This window comes from Diplotaxodon limnothrissa, linkage group LG3, assembly GCF_057381915.1.
Source record: "Diplotaxodon limnothrissa isolate DT_005_m linkage group LG3, D_limnothrissa_male_GT1.1, whole genome shotgun sequence".
NCBI classification, from domain to species: domain Eukaryota; kingdom Metazoa; phylum Chordata; class Actinopteri; order Cichliformes; family Cichlidae; genus Diplotaxodon; species Diplotaxodon limnothrissa.
In genome coordinates, this window is record NC_140598.1 from 37,039,660 (window position 1) to 37,057,696 (window position 18,037).

The following is an 18,037-nucleotide window of genomic DNA, read 5'->3' on the forward strand; positions in this document are numbered from 1 at the left end:
TCCTTTTAAAAGAATTTTTAAGCTAGCTTAGGTTGTGTTGTGCGTTTGGTAATACAACTTCGGGTTTTTACTGTCTTCAAACTAAAGCCGTTCCCTGCCTCAGGAAAGAAAGATGCTCTTCGGCTTTAAATCTTAATAAATAATACTCACTGAAAAAACATATTTTCGACACTTTATTGAGCAGCTGTCCCTGCCCCATACCAGTCGTGGATCAGCTGTTAGTACTGGATAATTTAACAAAAACTGGATCCCCGGGACTGAATCTGCAGAGTAATTATTTGGCTGTGGGTTTCGACTTTTCCTTCGGCGACATTACAAAACAAACCAACACTTAAAGTGTTTTTGCAAAAGGCTAAAGTGTTCTAAACTGACTTTTCTTCTGTCTACATATAGTGCAACCTTAAATTAAGACATTTCAGACTCCCAGGAGCCCCATGTAGTCATGTAAACACAAATACATTATCAATATACAACACAAATATTAGAAGTATCATCACTGTCCTCCAGAAACCACGAATAACCCCAAAAATCCTCCAATATTGAAGTGGAAGCAGCAGACTGAAGGATGGTAACTTTAAATAATTCATGCAACCAGTCAAATAAAATAAAGTGTTCTCATCAAATGTGAGCTTTCTGCAGTAATACAATACCAAAGTCAGACACAACAAGTGAAGATGGTCTCTCAGAAAATATAGACTTTACGATTAGAATGGCTAAGACAATAAGCAACAGATTATAAAAAGTATACTTCGGCTGCAGCATCTGGTTTAAAATGCTTTCACTCACAGTTGTAGATGAACTCAGTAAAACACCAATGATTTAAACCTTGAGTGGTTCTCTGAATTGGTCTGTTGGAAATATCTCCACATTTGTTGGCTGGATGGATTTACATGGAGCATTAAAGACTTGACACAAACATCCTGATGACTTTAACCAAATTCAGGATAAAATAATAAAGCTAGTAACATTTTCATCAGCTCAGCTAGATGCTCTGTTTAATGCTAAATGGCAAATGTTAGCATGTTTACGCAATAAGCTGAGGACTGATAGCCTTGCTGTGTGTTTTTTTTTGCTTTCATTAGCCAGTGTTAGCATGCTAATACCCTATGGTAATGTCCCATTCCAGTTAATTCAGAACTCTGGAGTGAAGTTATTCCAGAGTTAGTCTATTTCAGTACTAAAGTCAGAAAAGCACGACAAACAGGATTTGTTTTGTTTCTTAGCAAAGCAGTCATTCATGTCATCACTAGGAACACAGCATAATGTTTGGTTTTTGTGCTTAAAAATGTAGCTGCAGCACGTTCACGGACAGAGCGTTCTCACTGCTCTGTATATGGCTTATTTAGCAAGTCAGTAGTGGCACAGATAGAAAGTATTACAGTTTCACTACTTTTTCCATTCACTGCCACCATTTTCGATTTTTATATAGGGGTTTCTCCCACTTTATCAGTTGGAACTCCAGGTTCAGGGGGTGTTTGAGACAACGATTCCAACAGGGAATTCTGAAAGTTCGACTTAATCTGGAATGCACCATAATTATATTCTCATAACTTCAGTGGAAATGATCATGTTAGCACCCTAAAGTAATGCAGTTTCAAACCCCCTCAGGAATATTGCGTGTGAATAGTACTAACTTCGAAAGTTTAAGATACTAACATGCTACAGACATCCCTTTGAGCCTATACAAAACTGAAAGGTTAGCACGTAACACACAAAACTAAAGACATTCTCAATCCCAGTAGCATCAATAGCTTATTTTTATGGTGAATCCATTTAACTCAGAAGTCGGTTGTCAATGCTGGGAGTGATGTCACTCCTCATTTGAATGTATTCCAGTACTAAAGTCAGAAAAGCAAGGGATACCAGGATTAGTTTTGCTTCTAAGCAAAGTAGAGCCATTCGTGCATCACTATTAACACAGTGCAACGCTTGTGTTTTTGCACTTAAAACGCCCCTGCAACACATTTGAGGCTAGAGTGAGGCACAGATACACAACACTGGCAGCACGAATGAAAGTTTTACGAAGCGATTCGGAGCCACCATTTGGGATTGAGAAGTCGGGTTGGTGGGGCTGGTCTCACTTTCTATTGGAAATCCAACTTGAGAGGGGGGTCCAATTCCAACTGGGAACTTGGAAATTCCAACTTCAACTGGAATGCATCATTCGTGCAAATTAGCATGATAAACTGATAATATTCCATCAGCCTAAGTGGTGATTTCTTTTAGTGCAAATTAGCAAAGGTTAGCATGTTCACATGCCACAGCAAGATATGGCCAACATTATCAATGCTAAAAATCAGCACAAGGCATTCCCATCAGCCTCACTTGTATATTGTGTTTAGTGCTAAACAGCATGTTAAACTAACACCCTTCTCATCAATTTAAGCAGCATTGTTTGTTGTGATAAATTGCAAATATTAGCGCAGTAACAATCTAAATTAAAGACATATATATATATATATAACTCTTAGCTGAACTGCATTTTTTTAGTATTAAATCGCCATCATTACCATGCTAAAAAGCTAGACTAAAGACATTTATACCAAGTAAAAAAGTTCGAAGTCTCAGCAGCAATAAGCAAATAATACAACAATAAAACTAAAGACATTTCCATTAGCCTCAGCGGTTAATTAGCAAAAATTAACATATAAGCATACCGAACTAAGGACATTCTCAGTAGTAGCAGTAGCTTGTTCTCACTGCCGATAATTAGCAAAAGTTAGCATGTTCACATAACAAAATAAGAACATAGAATACGATTAGCATCATACCTGCTATATTAGCATTGTACTGTGGAACAGTTAGCATGCTGAACTCAAAGTAAACAGCTAAGTAAACCTTCATATAGATATTGCCTTAAAGAGCTGCTAGAAATGCTGTCAACTCTTATTTTCTTCCTTTAATCATGTTTTTTTTGAAGTCCGCTGCTTTTTTAAAGAAAATGTCTAAAAAACACGTTGTGTTTTAAAAGAAAAACAAACTATCTCACCCTCAACATTATCTCATCATCTCAATAAATGACCCTTACTTCACAGCATCTCGTGTTTCTGATTAGAACAATTTATAATAAAATTCGACTTTTTAAGTTCAAGGTTTCTGGAGGACAAGAGAGACAGGCAATAAATATGTCACACGGTTAAATAGCTAAGAGTTCAGTGATTATATGACGGGCTAAAGCAGGCAGGAATGCAGCAAAAATCACGAGCATGATGCAAAAGTTGAATAAATTCAAAAACGTTCCTTATCGGTGTGTTTTCAGTGCTGTTTGACATTCTCATACATAGTGCTGAGTGACAGTACCTTGGATACATTACAGAGCTTTACATCCATCGCTTTAAGAGTCCAGAGGATGGATAGAAGAGAAAAGGAAGAAGAGGAAGAGGAGAAATTAGAAGAGAAGGAGACGAAGAGAGGAGGACCAAAAGCAGGGAGGCTTTACAAAGAAGTTGTCAGGCCGAGGTAACCAAGAAAAGAGTGTTTGGTAGAGAAAGATGAAGAGGAGGAGGAGGAAGATGAAGGAGAGCGCTGTTTCAGAGAGATGAGGGTCGTGATCGGGAGGAGAGGAGACAAATCCCTCCATCCAGCGCGGTCGGACAGCGATGGATGAAGAAGAAGAGGAGGAACAGAGGAGGAGGATGCAGCAGTGTGAGCGCTTGGCGGTGTGTGCAGCCGCTGGACGTGCTTGTTCGAGCGCTGATTGTCTGCATGCACGTATGACCGGTGCGTATGCACGTCGGCGGGTGCGTCCGTCGCGCCCCCGTTGAAGAAGTGCGCAGCGTGTTTGACCTTGCAGTGCAGGCGCAGACTGTCCCGCCGCTTGGCGCTGTAGGGGCAGAGGTCACAGGTGAACGGTCGCTCCCCCGTGTGCACGCGCACGTGTTCCACCAGCTTGTTGGCTGTCCGGGTCAGGTGGCCACACCGGTCGCAGCGGTACTGGTTGCCCTGGCGATGACCCTGGAAGTGAACCAGCAGCTCCTGTTGCCCTGGAAACGACCTCTGGCAGATGCGGCAGCGATGCTCTGAGGTGCTTGTCTCCGGCTGGGTTGCCGTGGCAACTGAACGAGCACCGCTGCTGGAGGTGGAGGCTGTGGCAGGAAGGGTAACAGGGCATCTGGGAGTCAGGAAAGGTAGAGGGAGGAGTTAATGACCCACACATTACACGAGGATGCTGACAGAAAGCACGCTCACCTGCATCTAACATCAACATCTAACATCAACAAATTCGTTTTAAATCCATTCAATGAAGAATTTAAATGTACCAATAAAAGCTCTACCTCTATCTTACTGTTTAGTTCAGTTTACTTCTTCATATCAGTAACTGAGCAAAGATTTAGAAACTGATTCTGTTCAGCCTCGACTTTCACCTCAAAGGTTTTTTATGTTTAAAGTACGTTTTATTAGATGTTTCCACTTATTTAATAAGTCATACACAGAAAACCTTTTGTAAGGTCGTATTAACGCCTCAAAGGAGCACTGCAGACATGATTATTTTTACTATTGATATGATAGATTTTTGTAAAAATATTGTCCAAAAGATAAAATATCATCATCGTCATTTGTCATATAAGGTTTGGGGTTGTTTCGCTTAAAAACAACTCAAAAATCTAAGTAAATTTAAATTTAACGATGTAATCATGTGCTGACACGTGGATGTGTGGTCACGTATCCGGGGGGGAGGGGGGTCGTTAGGGATCCTTACACCTACCTCACTTCGCCCTGAATGTGCGTGCAGACGTGAGCCCTCATCTCTGCCTCCTGATTGGTCGAGTGGTCGCACACGCAGCAGTGCAGCGAGAAGGATCTGTGCTCCCATTGGCGGTGTTCGGTCATGTGACTCTGGAAAAGGGCCTGTCCTTCGGTCTCAAAACCGCACACGTGACACCTGGAAGGCAAGGACACGACAAAAGCTTGTAACACATAAATGACGGTAACAGATATTTGTCTATGAATCTCCAAGCGGTCACAGCGGGACTCACTGTGGGAGAGGACAGCAACCAATCAGGTGCAGGTTTTTCTAGCGTGCGCTTGGCTGGTTTTTACAGTTGGTTTTAACTTGTTATTATTTTGTTGTAATTATGCTTGAAATGCACTTTTGTTTTCAAATATATATGTATTATTATTAGTTTATTTATTTTTGTATTTTATTATATTTTTGTATTTTTATTCTATCTTTAATCTCAAGCACTTTGTTCAGCTGTTGTTTAAAGTGTTTTATGGATAAAGCTGGTTTGGATTTATATACACGCTTCAGATCTGAGAGGGTTTAAGAATGAGACATAACACCAGGAAATGATTTCATTTCTCACTTTTAGCATGAAGAGAAGGTGAAATACATGACAGCTGGAGATAATCAGATCATAGTGAACCTCGTTTATGTAACAATGAGTGATTAGCTTGATTAGAGGGCACAGGTAGACAAACATCAGGTGAACAGTACTAACAGTTTCATGGTTCTTCAATTCCTTAAACAAACTCACAGAATGGAGCCACAAAAAACGCTTTCACTACAAGCAGCGACAACTTCCGCTTGACCTTGTTCGTTTTTCCATGTCCTCTTAAAACTCACCTCTTCATCAGTGTTTCAGTGTTTCATGTGTGGCATTAGTTCTGGGAGACAGGTGCTCCTGGTTTTGGAAGTTTTATGATGGTTCTCTATGAGAGAGGCGCTCAAAACCACAAGTCCCGTCACGAAAAGAGTAACGGGAGGACAAAACTCTCCAGGCTGACACCTCACAGTGTCTTTAATGTGGAAAGCTGAGAGAAAAACTACATTTCTCATTAAACGTAAACTGCAACTGTGAAAAAATGACCATAAAAACCCCATCGAGGATGTCAAAGTGCTGATTGAGTCCACCGCCATGAAGCATGGCTGAGAGCTGGTGCTCAAAAATAGGCTCGGGTTTAACTCTGTCAGATGCACTGTAGTTTTGTAAAACGATGCAATAAATCGCTCCCAAAAGTGGCAGCACGCTAATCCTGATCGAGTCACACATCCTGATGTAAGAGTGGAGCCCGAATCACAGATAAAAATCACAACAGAAGAAGAAGGAGCGGGACGCCGAGTACAATAGCATTCAATGCCTTTCACACTCTCAGTAACGGCTTTGTTAGTTTATAATGAAGCCATTTTTTATATTAAAAGCTTCTTTTTGAGTTGTTAGTGTGAGTGTAAGGGTTATGTTGTAGATGAAGTCAGCCCACTCTCACCAAAAACACTTTTATGGGCAATTTTTTATTTGAATTTGGATTTCTTCAAATTGCAATTTTATTTTTAAAGTGCCAAATCACAACACTTCAAAAACAGATGCCTTATATTGTGAAGTAAAGGCCCTAGAATAATACAAAAGGACTCAATTAGTTTACCACACTATACATAGTATATGTGTTAGCCTGCTTACAGTATCCAGAGCGTACTTCATTCTTGCCTCACTTTCTGATCAAAGCCTTATTGCACACCACCAACACGTACACTCACTAAGAAGTATTTGTGTCGTTTTATACACTTGAGTTCCTGCAGATCACAGACACACTCCATTTTAATCCACCATAATTTTCTCCATGAAAATTGCCTCCAGGATGCCAAGGTTGTGTCTCCAAAATCGAGCCGAGCATGGATAAAAACTTTTTTAAAAATCCAGAGCTTTGAAATCTTTGTACTAATTTCTTCCTGCTAATGAAAAAAAAAAATCTCCCACCGGTTTGTTAAACATCTCCAGAAAGTTAATGTTCAAAGACGCCTTCGCTGGCAGAATACACTGAGATGGAGAATCCGGCAGAGCTGCAGCTATGCAGGAAGATAAGCGGGGACTTCAGTCTCTCCAGAAGGCCAGAAAACAACAGCTCGAAAGCTTTACTGCTGGATAAAATGCTGCGACATTTAGGATCACCGTTCACAGAGCTATAAACAAGAGTGAGTCCCAAAACAGGCTGAAACTCAAAGATTAGAGATAGTGCACTTCCTCGCTGACTCTATATAGCTATCTTAAAGGGGGTCCTCACAGATATAGGAGTAAAGGTGTACGTGTGTGTGTGTGTGTGTACTTGTTTAAGCATCTTTGTGAAGACCAAAACATGCCACTGTACCTGTGGGGACCAAGCGCCCGTCCTCACAAATTTGAAGGCATTTTTGAGGCTCAAAAATGTGGTTTTAGAGTGAGGTTACAATAAGGGTATGGTTAGAGTAAGGGGCTAGGTAAAGCATTATGTCAATTCAATGTCCTCACTAAGATGTGAAAACATGTGTGTGTGTGTGTGTGTGTGTGTTACCTGAAAAAGTAAGAGCAACCTGTGGTTTGGTGTCTGCTGAGGCTGGTGTGGGTTTCTGTGAGGAAGAAGAAGAGCATTCGTTTATTATTCTGCGTGATTTTTGCTTTTTACACACAGCAGAACTTCTTAATGATGAGCCCCTCTGGAAGCTATTATTGCTAAACCTCTGTGTGACTGTAGCCTCTGTCAGCGCACTTCACCACCATCTTTATTATTATAGACCCAAAGGGCACTCCAGTAGCAGCATGCATCCATAACGCAGACAAAGGCAGCATGCAGTCATTAAAAAGTAATAATAATAGCAATAATAATAATAATGATACAGAGACAATGCAGGCAAACTGAACACACACATTCAGTGAGAGTGTTTGCTGAGAGCTGTCAGTGGAGGAGATCAAAAGTGTTTGTGGTGGCTAAGAGCCAGCCAGGCAGAACACAGAGGGTGATAATCAGATCCAAATAAAGTCACGAGCTCAGACTTCATTTTTGGTCGAGCACCTTAAAAAGTTGAAGTTTTAAACTTTTGTTATGACGGTCATAAAAAAACATTTAAAAACAAAAAAACGCTCAGAGGTTGCAGTTCCTCAAATGGCCACTTGAGGCTGCCTCTAGACGTGAGTAACTTCTCATAGATTTGTGTTAGAAACAAACACGTTTATTGCATCAAAATTTGCTTCTTATTAAGGCTTAAAGTTAAATACCTGACCTGATGCAAGCAGCTAGCTGTTTGCAATGACTTGTGGTTTTTATACATTGTTAGCCAATGAGCACACACTTTAAGCGCTATATAAGAATCGGTCCATTTAATGGTTTTATAATCTTGCATTTTGGTGTTACAGGATTTACCAAAAAACCTCTGCTATTCTTCTATTAAACACAACCCAAAATAAGAGAAAAGCTTTGACACAGGTCAGATCGGAGAACCAGTTTTGAAACCACTGCTGGCCTTCAGGCACAATGCAGGTTTATTTTTCCAACCACAGAGCTACGTCTATCTCTTAAACAGTCTCTGCTTCACCCCCACTAACCTTAATAACTGAACTGGATTCTGATTTCTAAATGGACTTATCTGACAAAGAATACGGCCGGCTCTGTGGTTACTTGTAACCCATGGTTACATTTTTTATGAAACTCTAGGTTTTTTTGTCTGGATTTTAGCACTAACGAGCAGGGAATATGAATCGAGCTCTTGGTGACCCCAAAACGCCAAACTCAAGGCTTCAAAACAGGTCCACAAAGCAGCATGTGACAGAATTAGCTATGATGATACTTAAAATCCAGTCTGTCTAACAGAGAAACCATGAACAGGTGGTCTACAAAAGACTTTCTCAGTGGTTTATAGCTTACTGCAATCGATGGAGCTACCTTCATATTTAAGACTAGTGCCACAGCTCCACGTCTCAGTCATTAGAAGTTTGAAGTTGTTACAGACTATTAGATAAACTTTATCATTCTCAACCTCTGAAGTAGAAATTCAGGTAAACAGGTTTTTGCACAAAACAGTGTTTTACATCTGGACTCAAGATTTCAATTAAAATGAAAATAAAAATCTGTTACTAATAATACTGATGCACAAATAAAAGCATGAACACTTTTTATCCTGATATGTAACCAAACGCTATAACCAACCAATAATATTCACTTAGTCTGTCGGAAACACTGAATAAGTGCGTATCAAACGCATGCAAATGTTTCCTCTTGTTTCATTAATCTTTAATAGAAACAACAGTGACCATCACTTAAAAGTGACACTTTATATTTGGAAGCTTTGTTTTTAGAGTCATGCCTCATACTCTCCGACTAGGGAGGGATTTAGAGTCAGACTAATGCATTAAAAATTCATAACATCACCGGGCTTATCTGTAAATGCTGAAGTGCGCGCTGTTAAAAAGGCAGCTGGAGGTTTGGGAGCTCGCATCCTTGTACCTGACATCCTTCCTGCTGTGCCAGTGTTCATTGCTATAGGGGCGATCGTGGCTCAAGAGTTGGGCGTTCGCCTTGTAATCAGAAGGTTGCCGGTTCGAGCCCCGGCTTGGACAGTCTCGGTCGTTGTGTCCTTGGGCAAGACACTTCACCCGTTGCCTACTGGTGGTGGTCAGAGGGCCCGGTGGCGCCAGTGTCCGGCAGCCTCGCCTCTGTCAGTGCGCCCCAGGGTGGCTGTGGCTACAATGTAGCTTGCCATCACCAGTGTGTGAATGTGTGTGTGAATGGGTGGATGACTGGATATGTAAAGCGCTTTGGGGTCCTAAGGGACTAGAAAAGCGCTATATAAATACAGGCCATTTACCATTGTAAATTTAGCTGGATCACTATTTCAGCCGTCAGCTCCTTTAATCCTTCCACTCTGACTGACAGTGTCAGTTTCCATCACTGCAAATTACCCCGAGACTGGCAGGCAAACACATCAATGACAACAACCCATAACGCCGTGACTCATTAATAAAGAAAAGAAAAACACCTCCAGGAGACGGTTAATAATCAAGGCGCTACACCTCCTCCAGCTGCAGAGCATCCTCGCAGAGTTCCTGTATTTTCATGTAGACACTGTGACACTCATGTAAATCTTAACCTGTGTGTGCAAACCAGGTTATTATGTCAGTGTGATTAATTAACAGAAAACTACAAAATAAAGTGTCAAAAAACATGGAATTCTTAAATGATGTCATTAAACTTGTTGTAGTGCCTTAAATTTACCAGGTAGTTGTAGTGTGCAACTTAACCAAGCTGTGTTTTTAGTAGCTAAGCCTGACCAAGATACAAGCTTTCAATTTTCTACATCAGCTCTCCAAATAAAGAGACTTTACAGCCATGCACTATATCATGGGTGGGCAACTCCAGGCCTCGAGGGCCGGTATCCTGCAGGTTTTAGATCTCACCTGAATCAAATGATTAGTTCATTACCAGGCCTCTGGAGAACTTCAAAACATGTTCAGGAGGTCATTTAGCCATTTAAATCAGCTGTGTTGGATTAAGGACACATCTAAAACCTGGACTTTGCCCACCGCTGCACTATATAAAAGCAGCTGGGCTGTGGTTACATTCAGGATCTTTAGCAGAGGTCATCTAACTCCTGGAAACTTCACCTAGACTAAAGCCTTGATCATAATTTCTCTATCCCTAAGTCCGCTAAGGGACTGCAGTTCCACTGGACTCATCTGTGGATAATTTGCATTACAATCCACCAACTCTGCCAGCAGCCTTCAAGCCGCTCTGGCGTGTCTCCTGGTTTTTGTGTCTGCGTCAGGAGCGGGGTATAATCGAGGTTCAAACTTTTCTCGGGCCTCTACAAATAGTGAGACCTTGATAGCGGAGAGGCTAACCCCCAAAAATCGATTACACTGTGCACACAAACGTAAAACTCTGTTTCTTCACAGCTCTAAAAGTAAGACTGTTTCGCCTTGTGTCTGATCCCTCTCCCAGCTGAGCCTGCAGAAGTCATCTGCAGCATTTAGAAGCCTGAATGGTATGCATGTGCTGCAGTGCGTGGATACAAATGTCTGGGCTTGCTGTTAAACGCTGTTGGAAATGAAAAGTGAAAAATTGAAAGTCCATTACCAAGTGGAGGAGTTTGGGAGCTGATCACTGCCGGGGAAGAGCGGCGCTGGTCGTCGTTACCCTTCAAAACAGGACTACACAGAGAGCAACACGCACAGATACAGGATACCGTCATGACTGAGGTCAGAGGTCAAAATATGCCGCTGATAGATGGAAGTGTGCACTTACCTGCTTCTGATGGGTGGAGTCATCCTGTCCACCAGCTGACTGTTGGACTTACTGACCCTCTCTGCAGACAAGCGACAGAAAAAGAAGCGCATTCGAGTGCAAACCGAAAAAAATGATGCAACCTGTGTGTTTGGCTAAAACCCAAACAGTGGACAATGTGCACTTTTCTCTCTGCAGCTACCTCCACCTCTGAGGCTGCATGTCTCTGATACGAACGGTTTCTTATCTGTTGTTTCCTAAAGTCTCGGTCTGCTCTCTCTGCACCAGCCCGTCGGCTCACACAGCTGCTTCTTCCTGTTTAAAGGAAGTCAGCTGATTCCATGTGCTCGCTTACAGGCAATCACTGGGGTTTTCACTATGTTACTAGTGAAAAAACCTCCAAAGACCTGCACAAAACTGAGCATATAAATATTTTCAAGGAAAAAAAAAATCTCTGAAATTCAACTCACAAATATTCAAGAAAGATTGTGTTTTTCTGTTTATTTGTTTTTTTGACAGCTTTATGTATTCTTAGATTTGATGTTTCGGCATCAAGGAGCAACTCTGACCAGTAGAAACACGACAATCAACTTTAGATTTAATCTAGGTTAATATTAAAGCTTGTGTGGTTACCTGACAGTTGGTGCAGCAGTGTGGACGCCAGGTTCACTGACATGTCCTGCCACAGCACTGCTCTGAGGCACTGGTCAGCCATCTTGGCTCCAGAGGTAAATTGGTCTTCCATCTTGGCTCCAAAGAAGAGCTGCTCCTCCATCTTCACCCCGGAGAAAACCTGGTTCTCCATCTTGGCCCCTGAAGCAAACTTGTCCTCCGTTTTGACTCCAGAGAGAAACTTGTTGGTCACCTTGACTCCAGAGAAAGGCCGCTCGGCAAACTTTGCTTTAAAGAGAAGCTGGTCCTCCATCTTGGCTCCAGTTAGAAGGTGGTCCGACATCTTAGTTCCAGAGACATCCTCCATGTTCACTTGAAAGTGAAACTGTTTGGCTCCAGAGACTGCACTGTCTGCCATTGCGGAGACAGGCGGGCATCCTTCAGCACAGAACTTGCCTTCTACTTTAAGGCCAAAGAGACAGCGGTCCGCCATTTTGGCTCTGGGGTGCAACTCCTCAGCCACCTTGTTCCCAGTGAGGCCCCGATCTTCTGTTTTAACACTGAAGATGTGATGATTGACCATTTTCGGGGCAGGCAGAGCAACGTCTTCTGTTACTATTTGACTCTGGGCTACTGTGTCGACTTCCATTGGCTCTTCTTCTTCTTTGAGTCTCACCACATGGCCATTCACTTCCTGACGCTCTGTGATTGGGAAGAAATAATAATAAATGATTAGAAGCAGTGTGTGAAAGTTCATTCAAAGCTAGAGAAGGTAACATGTTTTTGACCTCAACCAACAAAAACCCAAAACAAAACAGACAGTCCAGCTGGACTCTGGTACCTGAGTTCTGGTTCCAAGCTATAGAACCTCTACTTTGTGTTGTTCACCAATACAAGTGAGTAAGACGTCCACACCAGTAGGCTTATAACTGGGAGCGCAGGGCTGGAATCCAGCGCAAAGCCAACAGTCAGAAATGACTTACAGTACTGTGCAAAAGTCTTGAACCACCACTCTTTTCTCTCTATATTTGCCTCAAAGTCAGACTTTCTTATATTTTGTGGTGCTGAACAGTAGTTTTCCAGGCTGTCGGAAGGTCTTTCAAAGTGTTTCTTTGTACACTGCCACTTAATGCAGACCCGTGAATCATTCAAGCATAAAAAGGCACCTAACTCAAGGGATGAACCAGTGTTGTGGCTATACAAAACAGACAACGTGGCAAATAACCATTTTTAATCAGTGTCTTTAGGCACTTTGCTACCAGCAGCCTGTTGCAAGAACACACAATTATTTGTTACTATTTTTTAGCTGAATCTATAAAAAATGTTAAGAAATAACACAGTTTGACAGGCGTAACATAGCACTTTTGCACTAACAAGATCATACCCAAAGATTTTTTAGCTAAAACCTTGGCATGTCTAGATATGGTGTGCAGTGTATCCTCAAACAAATCTGGGAAATCGGGAAAAGTGGAGGACAAAAAAAGAAATGGCAGGCTTATCTGAAAGTCATGTCCTTAAGAAACAGCAAAGGCCTGACACAGGAGTCGAGAGATGCACTTGGACCTTCAGTTGATTGATCTACTGTTCACTGAAGCCCCATCAGAAATTGTGTGAGTGTTAGCGTGGCTCTCAAGAAGAAATTCTTGAGAAACAGTGAGAAAAGCTGGGGCATGCCAAACTACATAAGAACTGCACTAAAAATTAGTGGCACTGTATGTAATGAGATAATTCATCAAAATTTAGCAGCTTCATTTGTCAGCAACAATCCCAAAACACTTCCAATGCACTCAAAGTATAGTTGGATATAAAAACACAAAATGGAACATTATCAGTCATGGATTGGCCTCCTCAGAGCTCAGACCAGAAGAAAACAGAACAAAAAGAAGAAAGATCCAAAGGAGAGCTTTGAATGTCCTGGAGAACTATTCCTGAAGACTACTTCAAGAAATGACAAGAAAGGTGCCTAAAAGAATAACTGTGGTCATTCCAAAGTTCTTGGAACTGTACAAACTCTGTTATTGCCTTATATGCTGTATGCTGTGTATGTTTGCACATGTTCCAGTAAATCACTGCATCCATTTCCCTACATAACATGAAAAAATAAGGACTGGCTCAAGACTTTTACACAGTGCTGTATCTCTCATCACAGTTTTGGCGAACTCGTACCTGCTAGCTTCCGGAGCAGATCTGAAGCTAGCGTGTCCGTAGCGGTATTGCCGTCAGGCGTGTGCGTGAGGGACGGTGGCTCGGGACTCGCCCCGGGGCTGTCCGGTGAGAGAGCGACGCCTGGCTCATCCTGCTGCTCCGCTTCCTCTCGGCTCCCAGGATGCATCTGGGCCTTCTGGGTGGCCTCTGGAGACAGAGAGTGATTTGATTCAAGTTAACTGTAAACAGATTACTGCAGAGGTCAAATTGCAGCCTGATAACCGCACTCAAGCCTTCATGAGAGCGCACAGGCTCCTGCAACACATGCCCGAAGTACGCGGACACCTACACGCTCACGTCTCTTCATTTCCAGCAGATAAAACCTGCAGCAGGAATTTACTGCAATGGGAGTTAAACTCAGAGTAATAGTATTCAACCGGAGAGTGACATATCACCCTGTTTTAAAGACCTGATATTGGATGCTTGTTTTTTTATTGATTTAAAAAATCTTGTACTTCATGTTCTTGCAGCCGCCCACTTGCTTCAGATCTGTGAATGACGATGGTCTCTGAGGTCTTCTGGGCTTTCAGTTGCTCCAAAGAGCAGGACAAAAACCTGAGGTGAAGCAGCTTCTGGTGTTTACTCCTCAGTCTGCCTGAGGAGAGCCGTGAAAGAACCTTAAAACCTGCCTGTTTATTCTGCTTATGTTGCCTTTTACTGATTTTATTTGTCTTTATTAATGTCATTATCGTTATTCTTTTTCCACCATTTTCATTTCCCGGGTGCCTTGGCATAGGCTTTTAGCCATCACTCCTTGGATGTTGAATGCTACCGTTCTGTCAAGGCCAAAATGTGTTCCTTTGCCTCACAGCTGTTTTATTTTTTTGTATTAAATAAAATGAACGCAAAATCATCTTCATTATTTTAATTCTATGATTTCATAAGTGCAACATAACATGCTGTTATTGTATTAAAAAGGCAAAGTTAAAGTAGCAAATAATCGTAAAAAGTCTGCAGGGTACTCACATGTGGTAAAAGAATATAATTATTTGCACCTATTAGTGATGCTGATGGGCTAATTTATACCTTACAGGCTGTGCCACCACTGTTATAAGGCTCAGATGTGTTCTGCGGCTGAATACGTATTTTCTTTTAGGTCAAAAATTCCTTTTTAATAATAACATTTTCTGATCTCTGAAGTGGCTCTACATCAGTATGCTCTGATTGGTGTGTTTGAGTATGCACCAATAGCTTTAGTAGACCTTGAAAACTCAGGGTGAGACAGCCTCGTCCTTTTTATTTTTCATGTTAAACCTGAGCTGACTGGAAGATAGTGAAAATGCATTCAGTCTTAGGTGGAGGCACAGTATACCGCTTTGTACTGAAAATTACTGAAACATCCTGTGGAATAACCCATGTATTATAGCCATAATTACATGTGTTTCATGGATGTGGAGAAGGCATCCAACCGTGGGCCTCATTACTTCCCGTAGGGGGTGTTTCAGGAGTATGGGATATCACGTGTTGTTGTTGCAGGCTATCCTGTCCCTGCACAAACACAGTGGAAGGTGGGTTTGCATCCAGATCACCTCTCTGCTCAGTTGGGCTCATCGAACGAGCTGAACCAGCTGGGTGATTTGCACCCAGATGTGAAGTGGAAGGAATGAGCACCTCCAAGTTTGAGGATGTGATTCCCAGCAGGAACGGGATGACTGCCCCATGAGCGTAACTTTGTGCTGAACACTGGGGGGGAATCTCTGTCTAAATAAATAAATAAATCTGGATAAATTCCCAGATGATTAAACATGCAACTATTTTGCTGGTATTAACTGAAATGAGTAAAGAAAAGTAAAGGGGTTATATTGGCTGGGTCTGATTATTGGAGGGGTCATAACCCTCCTAACCCCCCTGGAAATTATACCCCTGGACTGCCCAATCCCAGTGAATACAGTGTGAAAGGGAAGATTGATTGAGTTAGGCTTCAGCTCTCACGTATGGCCACAGGCTGTGTGGAGTGACCAACAGAGTGAGCTATCTGCATGAGGAGCCTGGGCACTCCCTTAAAGACAGGGTGAGGAGCTCAGTCATTTGGGAGCTCCTCCACATCGACATCTGACAAGGATGCCTCCTGGGTGCCTTAAAGGTGAGGTGTTTCAGGTATGTCTATTGAGAGGGGACACGTGGAGATCATCCATTAAATTGCCAAAAGTATTTGCTCGACTTCCTTCACACACACATGAACTTGAGTCAAATCCCATTCTTAATCCACAGGGTTTAACATGAAGTCTGCCCACGCTCTAATTCATCCCAAAGGCGTTCTGTCATGTTGAGGGCAGGGCTCAGTGCAGGCCAGTCAAGTTCTTCCAAAACCCAAACCGCTCATCCATGTTTTTATGGACCCTGCTTTGTGCACGGGTATGCAGTCATGTTGGAACAGGAAGGGGTCATGCCCAAAACTGTTCCCACAAAGTTGGGAGCATTAAATTGTCCAATATGTCTTGGTGTGCTGAAGCATTAAGAATTCCTTTCACTGGAAATAAGGGTTCAACTCATTAGACATGTACCGTTCTCCTGGCAACTGCCAAACCCAAACTCGCCTATCGGATTGCCAGACGGAGAAGCGTGGTTCGTCTCTGCACACTGCTCTTGAGCTTATCTGAAGGGCACGTGACGTTTGGAGGTCAGTACTGATACCTTCTGCAGAAAGTTGGTGATCTCCGTGCACTAGGCACCTCAGCACGTTCCCACTCCCAAAGCATAACATATTACTGTGTGTGACAAATCGTCGGTATATTATGCTTTCTGCCACAACATGTTCCTATGTTATGCGTTCGGAAACAGGAGGAAACATGAGAACCGTTTGGACTCAATCTGCACATGTACATTTAGTTTTCTTTAATTGCTTTGGAAAACACTATCTAACACCATTAAGGTTATGGCTAGAGTTAGGATTAAGGTTAGGGTTAGGGCTGGAATACACAGCTGGAACGTCAGTTACCGCCGGGAGCGTCATTCCATTGAATTTCATCCACATACCTTTTGTGTTCCCATGAGACATGACATGACAAGTTGTCGGTATTTTACGCATTGGGAATGAGAACGGGCTGCACATTACCACCATGGAGTCCGCTGAGCTCCTGAGAGCGACCCATTCTTTCACAAATGCTTGTAGAAACAGTATCCATGCCTAGGTGCTTGTCTTTATACACCTGTGGCCATGGAAGTGACTGGAACACCTGAATTCAATGATTTGGATTGAATACATTTGTTGATATAGTATATGAGCTGGTTTTGCTTGTGAACACGTCTGTGTCCCACCAGAACAGGTGGAGTAGGTGGCCAGGAAGAAGGAGGTCGGTTTACTTACTAACCTTGTATTATGTTTAGATTTTTCTTTATAAAGCGTTTTACTTTGGGATAAACACCGTGCAAGTTATCATATATATTCTTTTATTTTTGGCCATTCTTTGCCTTCCTTAGGTAAGACAGTATAGGGAGTGACAGGAACGTGGACGACACACATGGGAAATGGGCTTGTTGTTCATTTATTCTTGTATTACTGTATTATTCTTGTGCAATTATTGTTTCACTCCACCCACGCAACTCCATTTCCCACGACAGGACAGTACAAAGATCTGTCCACATACTTTTGTAGTGTTTGTGAGCACAAATTAGCATCCACAAAAATGACATAAACAAGATGCAATTCTGGACATTAGGGGTGGAGCTAACCATCCTTTTCATTATTACATAATCAATTGATTGATTAGTCATTAGGCAGCAGCTCTAGTGCCCACTGTGTGTGTGTGTGTTACCTGACAGCCTGATGAGGAGGTCAGACGCCATCTTGGTGCTGACATCAGGGCTGAACAGAGAGGTAGCTGCTGGGAAGGGGCTCGAACCTGCGGCTTGTGCGTCATCGCCTGTGTGTGTCTTTGTGTGTGTGTTTGCAGGGTGTGCGTGTCGTTTGGCTGCAGCAGAGTGAGGCTGCAACACACTCGACCCACGCTTCATTTTCTTTTTCCGTGTGTGAAAAAAATAAGAAAGAGAGAGAGAGAGACAAAGAGAGAGAGAGTGAAAAGGGGAGTCAAAACTCAGAAGAGAGGAGGGCAAGAGAGGAGGAAGAGGAGGAGGAGGAGGAAGGTAGTGGTGCTAAAATAAGACGAGTGTGTTCTTCAACATATGGACGTGAGCAGAGCATCGTAGAGAGAGGAAACGAGGGTGGATTTGATCTTCAGAGCGAGCTGTTGCTGGCTCTCGGTGACCTGAAAGAGAGAGGAGGGAAGACGAACGGAGGGGAACGGGACGAGAG

General features: G+C 42.5%; 1 protein-coding gene across 2 annotated transcripts; it reads right to left on the reverse strand.

The window, feature by feature from the left end:
* Nucleotides 1-3,435: 3,435 nt before the first annotated feature.
* On the reverse strand, nt 3,436-17,739 carry LOC146635646 (uncharacterized). Of its 2 annotated transcripts, XM_085348266.1 has the most exons (9): nt 17,541-17,739; nt 13,747-13,932; nt 11,602-12,282; nt 11,206-11,283; nt 10,990-11,050; nt 10,822-10,895; nt 7,267-7,321; nt 4,706-4,882; nt 3,436-4,111 (listed from the first exon to the last, which is right to left on the reverse strand). In XM_085348266.1, the coding sequence occupies exons 1-9, from the start codon at nt 17,737-17,739 to the stop codon at nt 3,436-3,438; spliced, it is 2,187 nt and encodes a 728-aa protein (XP_085204392.1). The 2 variants fall into 2 exon arrangements, with proteins under 2 accessions (XP_085204392.1, XP_085204399.1); XM_085348273.1 differs by lacking the exon at nt 11,206-11,283.
* Nucleotides 17,740-18,037: the final 298 nt, after the last annotated feature.

Excerpts from the sequence above, each read along its gene's own strand:
- LOC146635646 (XM_085348266.1), bottom strand. The coding sequence starts at position 17,739 with ATGAAGCGTGGGTCGAGTGTGTTGCAGCCTCACTCTGCTGCAGCCAAA. Across the intron at positions 10,896-10,989 it reads ACTCCACCCATCAGAAGCAG|TCCTGTTTTGAAGGGTAACG; the intron begins GTAAGTGCACAC and ends CTCTCTGTGTAG. Across the intron at positions 7,322-10,821 it reads CTCCCAAACTCCTCCACTTG|AAACCCACACCAGCCTCAGC; the intron begins GTAATGGACTTT and ends TCTTCCTCACAG.